Source organism: Micropterus salmoides, unplaced genomic scaffold (assembly GCF_014851395.1).
Source record: "Micropterus salmoides isolate LMB-PRFRI ecotype aquatic unplaced genomic scaffold, ASM1485139v1 Ms_hic_scaffold_21, whole genome shotgun sequence".
NCBI classification, from domain to species: domain Eukaryota; kingdom Metazoa; phylum Chordata; class Actinopteri; order Centrarchiformes; family Centrarchidae; genus Micropterus; species Micropterus salmoides.
Window position 1 is genome coordinate 25,206,425 of NW_024041262.1, and position 9,737 is coordinate 25,216,161.

Genomic DNA, 9,737 nt, shown 5'->3' on the forward strand with positions numbered 1-9,737 from the left:
CACTTGGTGGGGACCCTGTGTGGTCTAAACTCCAGGACATGATATTGCGTCCAAGCCCACACTGGCTAAAGTTTCCTTTCCTAAACAGGCCTTTGTAGGTGACACCAACAGCAACCCCTTCAACGAGCCAGTACTCCACTCCACCTCCCAGTAGAAGCGCCCGGTCACCCTCTCTGCACAGAACCTGAGCGTAATAATCAAATCTCTGCGGGAGGTCAGGATACGAGTGCCTTGCTCCACATGTTGCCTTCTTGTTCCCCTTAGACAGAGTGAGGTGGTTGTGCGCTGTGTCTGGGTCCAGAGTGAGATCACAGGAATCTGATGGAGAACGAGACGTCATCATCGTTACAAGCATCCCTCCCTAGTTCACAAGCTACATTTGTGGATTATTATGAACATATATTAAAGGTTATACTCATATTTTGTACATTCACTCACATGCTCATATGTTCTTAATATAAACAGTGGAGGAAAGTAATATTTACTCAGTAACTGTACTTCAGTACAATGTTCAGATGGGAATAAATATACTTTTTACTACATTTATTTGACAGATTTAGATTCCACATAAACACATCAGATAAGCTTGTTGAACAACACATTGTTAAATATTAAACCAGCAGACAAACATAATCAGTGTGTAGCTGTGTCTCTTGTCACGTTTCAGATAACTGTTAACTGAGAACTTTGTACTTGAGATTCTTTTTAAAGCAATTTCAGTGTAAGCGATAACAAAATCCACACTATTTTCCTAAGAAACCTCAAAATGGACTCTGTGAGTAATAAAAGTTACGGCAAATCAGGTTTCTGGAGAGTCATATGTTTTAGTCTAACAGGGAAAATAAAATACTTACACCAGATCAAATCTCTTTTATTGGCAATTGTCTCCACAGGAGGGAGGGTGAAAAATGCATTAGTCACCAGGATGCCCTTCCTGTAATGGTAGATGGTTGCTCCGGTGTTTTTCTTATTTTCAGTGGCAGCTATGAGGAAACAGAATTGGCTGTTGTTCTTCAGTGTTTTGGTAAGATCCTGGAAAGCTTTGGCCTTTTCTCTCATTTTGATTAAAACTTCATCTGAGTAGTACCACGGCTCTTCATTGGAAGATTCTGACTTAACTGACTCAAAGTATTTGGCCATTTCATCAAGGCAGGGGTCAGCACTTTCCAGGAGGTGAAAACAAAGCACAGAGCCTCCTCTACACCAAGAACCTCTCTGTCCAGCTCTGACTGACTGTGGACGATCTTTGTTCCCTCCATCATCTCTACACAGGACCTGATGATGTTGATTTCTCTCTTTTTATCTTCCATCCACTTGGTTAGTTTCTCATGGCTGAACGGTGACTTGTTTCTGTCTTCAAAGACTTTTTCTAATTCGCTCTCGCCTTCTTTACCATCGCGGATGGAAGGAACTTTTTTCTCCATTGTCTGTCTGAGGTTAGCTGCATAGTAATGACACAGTTTCTGGAAACTTCTCAACTTTTCTTTGATTGGTGGAAAATCTTGAACCATTTGTCTTCCAGCAAATCGTTGCTTAATTTTTCCAGATGATGCAGGTCCTCCAGAGCATTTTGAGCCTTTCTCACTAGTCCAACACTGATCGCACTCACCAGCTCAGCAGCTTTGCGAACTAAATTCTTCAGTGGCATCAGCCAGACCTTCAGTGGAACACTGTTCTCTCCACTTTCTCCCAGCAGCTTTGGAAGTTGTACGTAGGTCTTCACTGCATCTACAAATGTTGTAGGGTTGCTTTCAAGAATGAAGTCTCCGTAGAATTTGCAGGAGAATTTAGCAGCCAAAGCTTTTTCTTCTTCATTCAGTTTGATGTCAACTTTCCCCTCAACATTAAATGAGGGGATCTTCTTTATCACAGCTTCCATTTTGCCCTTGATGTTCTGAACGTTGCTGGCGTCTAACTTCTCACTGTCAAACACAAAGAAAGCGTTTGCTCCATAAAGGATGCCTGTGACTACATGTGTTGCAGAGCCCTTCTGAATAACATCTGTCTGTTTGGTACTCATGGTTAAATGGTCGATCATTGACAACTGCTTGAAGTTGGTGGTGGCTTTGTACTGAAACGTAACTCTCCTCTGATTCTTGGATTTCTTCTTATCATTCAGATACTTGGCAGATCCTCCAACTTCAATCAGTCCACTCATGAAACTGACCTTCAGAGACGCATCAACATCCAGCAGAAAGGACTTGGATTCAATGGAGTCTGATGTAGAAATTTCAAATGCACTGCCGTGCTGATAGCTTACAACTGTATTGTCTTTTAGAGTTTTATCATCCAAAGTCAAACCTATAAAAAATGTAAAACATCAGTCATCTGATAAAGCAGGAACATCCTTTTGTTAATATAAAGTCACACTAAGCTAATCATAAACATTTTGATTTCTGCATGTTGCAGCTTCTTATCCAGCCAGCAGTTCTCTAAACAGCTAATTTAACTATTGCATGATTCATTGTCTCAATTGACCTAATTAATAAAGGAATTATAGGACTGTGTAACAATGCAACAATAAAACTTCCTCTATCAGCATCACTAAAATCAGCGAGTATTTTAAAATAGTGTTACTGCTTCATGAAATTATTTCAAAGCTCATGTAATCAGAGATAATATTTGTTTAATGTCAAGACTGTTAATGTCAAGTCTCACCTGGGATTAGTTGATCTTTCCGAGCATCGTAGAGCATTCCTAGGGTGAAAGGTCGACCCAGAGCAGCTATCTCCATGGTACCTGAAGATATTTCTCCAACCTGTTGAGAAACATCAAGTAAGTGACAACACGGCCGTTAGTACTTCATTTAAACTTCCATGTAATCACTCATGAAATAATTACTTTTCTATTGCCTATTTGTGAATGGGTTGCAACCTTACATCAAAAACCAACGACCTGCCGGTTCTGGGAACAGCCACTATTCTACTACTTATGTGAAAGAATCGTGTCGGATTTTTGGCATGCATGCTATCTCACCTCTCTCTACTCTCACCTACTGATTCTGAACCGTACATACAGCGACAATACCGTAGCAAATGATATAGAGTCCACTAACACCAAAAAACATCAAGGTTCCTGCACAACACAGACTTCAACGCAGGATATAAGGATATAAAAACAACAGAAGTTTTACGTGCTGAAACCCGTCAGACCAAACAAGAATTAGATTGTTAGGTCGGGTAAAACCATGGGTCATCATCTGGAACTGAAAAAAAGGACCCAAAGTTGGCTTTCATCTTGTTGGACTAGTAAACTAACATGACTGCGAAGCATGCAAATTATATTGTTAATTTGTGCTTTAGTTGGCTCAAGTTAGATAATGTTAGCTTGCTGGCTAATGCCGACCAGTTGCTACCGTTTTCTGTTGCAAAATACTACAGCTTCAAGTTATTATCACAAACTGGCTAAGGGAATGTGACAAAGGCTACGTTCAGACTGCAGGCCAATGTGACCCAAATCCAATTTTTTGCCTATATGTGACTCAGACCTGATCTTTTATGACAGTGTGAACAGGCCAAGTCACATGGAATCTGATCTTTTCTAGTTCGGAATTGGGCCACTGCCATATGTGGTCCAAATCCGATACAGATTGGATCTATTTAAATGTGACCTGAGTCTGGACACTGGAAAAAAAATCAGATCTGGGAAAAAATTGAGAATTGAGCATTAAGGCCTGCAGTCTGAACATAGCCAAAGAGAGTTTACACAAGATCAGAGGTGGGAGTAAGTAACACATGTCCAAATCTCAAGCAACTATACACAAATGTTTCTATTATTTAGTCTACTATTGGCATCACTGATAATTGAAATGTGGCTGCAAAAAAGTAGAGTAATAGAAACGTGCCTAACGGTAACCTCTTATCATTCCTGTAAAATTCGCTCAAAACACCTATTCACACCTATATCCAAAGTAAATTGAATGCAGTTTTGCATTTTTTGGGCTTCTCTGAGAGATAACACTCTGAAGTGTCCAACCCAAATGTCAGAATCACTATAAGTGCTACGGGAATTGATTAATATAAGTTTAAACACAGTAAAAGTAATATATTTTTTGTCTCCTCTTGAAAAAGTTTACTTACAAATGCATGCAGACAACTACATACAATTGATCAGCGTATTAAGTTACGTGAGTTAAGTTAAGTTAAATGAGGCTTCATAGGTGTGTCGTGTCAATTTTGCCTAGGTATGTTACGTGCCTATAGTCACGTAACATACCTTTATTTATAGGTTCTATATTGATGGATGAAGTTAAATATTGTGGTGGTCGTGTTTTTGAGCTGCAGACCTTGCACACCGCTGTTCTTTCCTTTCTACTGTCATCAGAATATAATCCTTGAATGTCTGTGTTGTACACGTAACATTAACGGTCTTTTTCTACACTGCTAGTTATGGAGATCGGGGCTGCTATGTGAAAGCACACATGGTTACAGGATTATACTGCACATGTTGGAATGAGCGAATGCAAGTATTTCATAAAAAATAATTTTCAAGTCATCTGTCTCAAGTCATGAACACCAAATCAAAGTCAAGTCAAGTCTTTTGTCTGTTTTAGTCAAGCAAGTCTTCAAATTTGTGACTCCACCTCTGCGCAAGATACTAACTTAAAACAAGAATAATTTATTAAACTAAAGTACACAAAATTAACGAGGTGTGGAAATAACAATGTAAGCAGTGCATGAATGTGTGGCATATGGTGTAGGATTGAACTCGCCCAAGATGGAAAGTAGACTCCTTTGATCTGTGCCGTTGAGCCAATCAGATTTCAGCAAAAACAAGGATCAGTCCAAGTTGTGAGGGGCCACTCAAATCTCCCCTCAATATTGAAAGCATTCACTGCAGCCGGCCAGCGCAGCGGTGGATCATAAAGTGACACATTAGTAACTGAAAAATAAAAACTCTTCACCACTGGCCGGTTCGGCCTGAAATCAACCGAAATGAATGTTCCTGAATTCCCAGACTGACTGTAACAATAGTCATACATACAGTTAGTTTAAGCCATTTTCTTACTTAAACATGGCCGTAAAAGTAAAATATAAAACATTTCCTTCGTAACCTTCTTTTGCTCGCACCTATACCTACAAATCTCAAAACGTTTAGTCGGGGCTGAACTCAGCCCAGGGTGGAGTCACAATCACAACAGAAAAAGAAAGAAGAAAAAGAAACATGTGGTGCCGAAAATCTAAGAATTAAGTTGAAAAAAATGAGGCAGCTAAATGCGCCTAATTAGCTGGCCTCTTTCTGGGTGGAAAGGTGATGTGGCAGGTGCAGGTGAGGCAAGACCCAGCACAGAGACAGGTGCGTGATAAGTGATAAGTAATGCATTTATTAGACCTTATTAGGTCTATTATTATATATATTATAAACAACAATGTGTTATCACACAAAGACAACGTTGTTCTATAAGGGAGGAATCTCTATGTCTGTTTATATATTAGCTGTTAAGGTCAGTGGAGGTGATGCAGAGGTACAGGGTGATGACGATCCCAGTCATGTTGATGAGGAGGATGAGAAGATAAAGGAGGAGCTGCAGGAGGAGGAGGAGGAGAAGGACAATGGAACCAGAAAAACAGTGACAGGTACAGGGGCCTGTGCAGGACTGCATACGTAATCATATTATGCATTGATAGAAATAGAAAATGGATTATTGGTAGTCATTTTTATTACTGATGTTCTTCTAAATAACACAAGCAGGGCTTGAAGCTCATCCTCTCTGTCAGAACCAATAAATCCACGTCAGAACCATTTTGAGTTTTAAGTCAAGTACTTCAGTAAAATACTGATTCTCCAATTTGTTTAAAGAGCTGACATACAGATTTTAAATTAATCACAGAAATCCTTTTGAGTTTGAGGGCCAGTATTTTTCAGGCATTTGGCAAATAGAGTCTAAAATTAGAAATTAGACAAATTTTAAGATTTGCTACTATTATTATTATTCTAACGTGATCTCTGTGTCTGTTTTTCAAGGTGACTTAAGAAAATATTAAATTCATAATCAAACACGTTTTTTATTTGTATTTTTGATAAATTAATTTTTAATTAATTAGTAATTAATAGAGTAGTAAAAAAATCTTAAGAAAAATCAATGAATCAGTTGTTAGATTAATAAAAAAAAATCATTAATCAATTGAAAATAATTGCGCAGCCCTAGTCGACTGTTCACAGTGACCATGCAGCACTATTAACAAAATCAGTTTGGAAGAGACAAAAGTTAGAATTGGAGTCCTCCGTTATATTGAGATCGGAATTTAAATATAAATGGAATCACCATCTTAAATTCAGCTTTAAAGGAAATTTTGCCAGTTTCAGATTTGTCAAACTGCTATTCTATTTGTGAAAATACAAAAAAGGACAATTTAAATTAATTTTTTACATGTAGACCGCAGTGGACCAGGTCCTGATCAAAGCCCACCAGTTGTCCTTATTGTGGTCTTACCTATGCCTGAAGTATCCTGTTCATTATTATATCGATTAAAACTTAAAAGATCTCCTCTGGTTTTGAAGCTTTTCTCCATTTTCAAAGTACAATAATATGTTTAGCAAACCTGAAAGTGGGTTTACAGCGTCAAGGCTTTACCTGAAATGCCTAAACAAGAGGTGTTGGTTGCTCAGCAATGTAAAATAAGATTTTCCTTAGCTGCAGAATCAGAAGCTGATAAACTACATGATTCACATATACCATTATCACTAAAGGAGGCAGAGGAACAACTAAACATTTGGGACACAAAGGAAGAGAGAGCAGGAGAAGGAGAGGACTGTAAGAGCTTTAGCAGGACTACTGTCAGATTAAAGGTATGGCAGATAATTAGCCACTGTAATAAAGAATCTAACACATTTAACTGGGTTTAGCAAACAAAGCCCTACTAGTAAAACACAAGCACGGGAAACGAGACAATAAGCTTACCGTACCCGTCAGCACCTGAACAGACAAGTTGTGCGTGAGTCTTCCTGACTTCCAGCTGGAACTGGAACTCTGATGCTCTGTGATGCTGCAAGATTTATATCCTGTCAGATTCTCTTTTCTGCTGCCTCCTCCCATGACACTCCTCCAGACATGACAACTACCATTTGTAACAGATATTTTTTTCTGTAAAGAACAGGGAAATAATGAGACAGGAAGCAGGTAGTGTCAAGGGCGTCACTTTGTGTTGAAAAGGGGTGGGGACACAATGTCTCAGATTAGGGTGTGACATTACACTTAGCTCTGAGATGTGATGACGCACAATATTGGGTTCACTATAACAAGATGAGAAGATATTTTAACACTATTTTGAAGAAATATTCAATGCTGAAATATGTGACCCCAGAATCTTTTTTGCATCATTTCATTTCTGCAATCTGGAGAAGTTTGTGCACTAATTGGTTTTGTGCTTCTGTCCCTCACTCCTGTCAGACTTTATTATACATGTTTATGTTTTAACTGGACTTTGACTGCATACTTCATGCACACATTCCCCTTTATAGACCCAGGCCTCAAAGGTCTCAGATGCAGAAATTTGTCACAATCGAAAGTGCAGTGAGCAGAGTGCAAAGGATGCAGGAGTGACTGTAATATACAGGTACACATACATGCATGCACACAGTGCGATGAAGCACAGTGCAGTGGATGCTGGAATAAATGAGTATTACAGAAAGTATTACAGTAAAAAAAACTGGCTAAACTTTCCTCAAATTACCCCATTTCCTGCCATTTTAACAAACTTATTTCACCAAGCAGTTTAGAGGTAACATCATGCTAACAGTATAGCCTTATATTGTGACTTCCTAAAGCACTAACACATTGTTTTTTCCAGACTTGTCTGTAATTGTTTAGACTCAACAATCATGACTCCTTAAACATACAAAAGTCACTTTGAACTGTTTTTTATACTTAAATGTGCTCATCACTTATTCAATGGGCCTCTCACCATCACAGGATGAGTAAAATGGATGACTCTTGATTAATTAATTATGTCTAGGGTTGCCGAGAATCAAGGGCTGGCCCATTTTCACAGGTACAAAACTTTTTTACACATTCACACATTTGAATGTAAAAGTACAAAACATTTTCACAAGTACAAAACTTTTTCACACAGCTAAAATACATTTGGGAGTAGCAGCGTGTCAAACATGTGTTTGACCAACATGTCAAATCATTTTACATGCTTCTTCAATTTCAGAAATATGGCCAAACTCAGATCTGTTGTATCACAACCTGAGCTAGGGATGATCATCTATGCATTTGAAGTGAAGGCTCCGACACTGTGAACGTTCTTCCTTCAGACGTACATTCAGTGGTATCTGACGCCTTTAAAAAGCAGCTGAAGACTCTTTTGGCCTTTGCCTCGTGCTGTCTAATGTGTGTAATCTTGTGTGTTTTTAAGATGTTATCGCTCAAGTGTTCTTGTTCTGTTTACTGTGACCTTGCTTTGTAAAAGGTGCTATCGTAAATAAACTTAATTTACAACAGTCCTTTCAACCTGAATCAATGAGAAGTGTCATCTGTACAAATGTAAAGTGACTTACACGCACATTGGTCTGCATACTGCACAATTGTGTGTCACAAGACTGTATTTTCCTGAGCTTTAACCTCACTCTAACACAGTGGTTCTCAACTTTCTCTGGGCCAGCCCCCCCATCCATTACCCAGGTCCCTAACTGCCCCCCATCAAAAGAGATGTGGGCTACTTGCCTTGAATATTGTTGTTTATTGCTGATTGTTTGTTGGTTGTTGTTGAAGTTGTTATTTTTGTATTTAAAAACATTTTTTAAAAAGCACATAATTGAATGAATAACAATGTACTTCTTACTGTCCCAGTGAAGAAAAAAGCTATGTGAATAGTAATGATATATAAGTGAATGTTCCTTCCAGAAACTGTGTGTGAACTTAATAAGCAGGGGGCCTGGAGCTCTTCCCCCAGAACGTTTTGAGCATTAGACTTAATTTCCTGCATTCTGGTGAAAGTTTCTGACAATTCAAAATATGTAAACATAATAATAATATAATGCAGGGGGGAAACGAAACTAAGTAACAACACCTGTGATCAGGTATAAATCTCAGTGAATCGCAGTGAAGTAAACTGGCAGGTTTTAATGTTGCAGACCACGTAGTTGAAAGTTTAAAATCGTATTGTTGTGAATCTTTGGTGTAAACTCACCTTAACATTTTTAACTCAACAAACGTCCCCAAAGAGCATCTCAGCGCCCCCCTTTCCAATATATTGTTTCCAGCGTCCCCTGTTGTCCTCTGAACACCCCATGGGGGATGTAACCACTCCCTTTGAAAGGGGGCAGCAATAGGGACGAGACCATATAAATTCTCTCTCAGTGCAATTTCGGTTAGGGAGGAGGTGACCTAATTGAATGTCACTGTAATTCTCCAAAAATGACCATTAAATCCAAACTGACTTCCTGTCCGGTTAAGGCAATGGCTCCAATCCAAAATAAATCCACAAAAGCACAAGAAACACTAGAGAACACAGTCAAGGAGAACACTAGGCTTGAACACGTGAAAACAACAATGAACTAGCCCAGAGTGAAGGGGTAAATCACCTACACAGGCGAGGATGCAACTAATAAGACACAGGTGAATCCACTAAAAGCAATCAGAGACAACCGACACAGGAAGCAAAGAGACAGTGAGACATGAGGCAGACAAAACTACAAACTAAAACCTCCAATAATAAACAAGACATGAAATCACAAAATAAAAACACAACACAGATGACTTTAGTGCATAGCTGACAAAACCTACCAAAGCA

General features: G+C 38.8%; 1 protein-coding gene across 1 annotated transcript; it reads right to left on the bottom strand.

Annotated features, from left to right (window-relative positions):
- Nucleotides 1-6: 6 nt before the first annotated feature.
- On the bottom strand, nucleotides 7-9,488 carry LOC119915615 (cytolytic toxin-alpha-like). The gene is given in 8 exon segments (XM_038735229.1): nucleotides 7-169; nucleotides 171-318; nucleotides 855-1,172; nucleotides 1,175-1,513; nucleotides 1,516-2,301; nucleotides 2,659-2,758; nucleotides 6,907-7,084; nucleotides 9,135-9,488. Coding segments are annotated over 6 exon segments (1,812 nt in total). The 5' UTR covers nucleotides 2,735-2,758; nucleotides 6,907-7,084; nucleotides 9,135-9,488; the 3' UTR covers nucleotides 7-24.
- Between the last annotated feature and the right edge of the window lie 249 nt (nucleotides 9,489-9,737).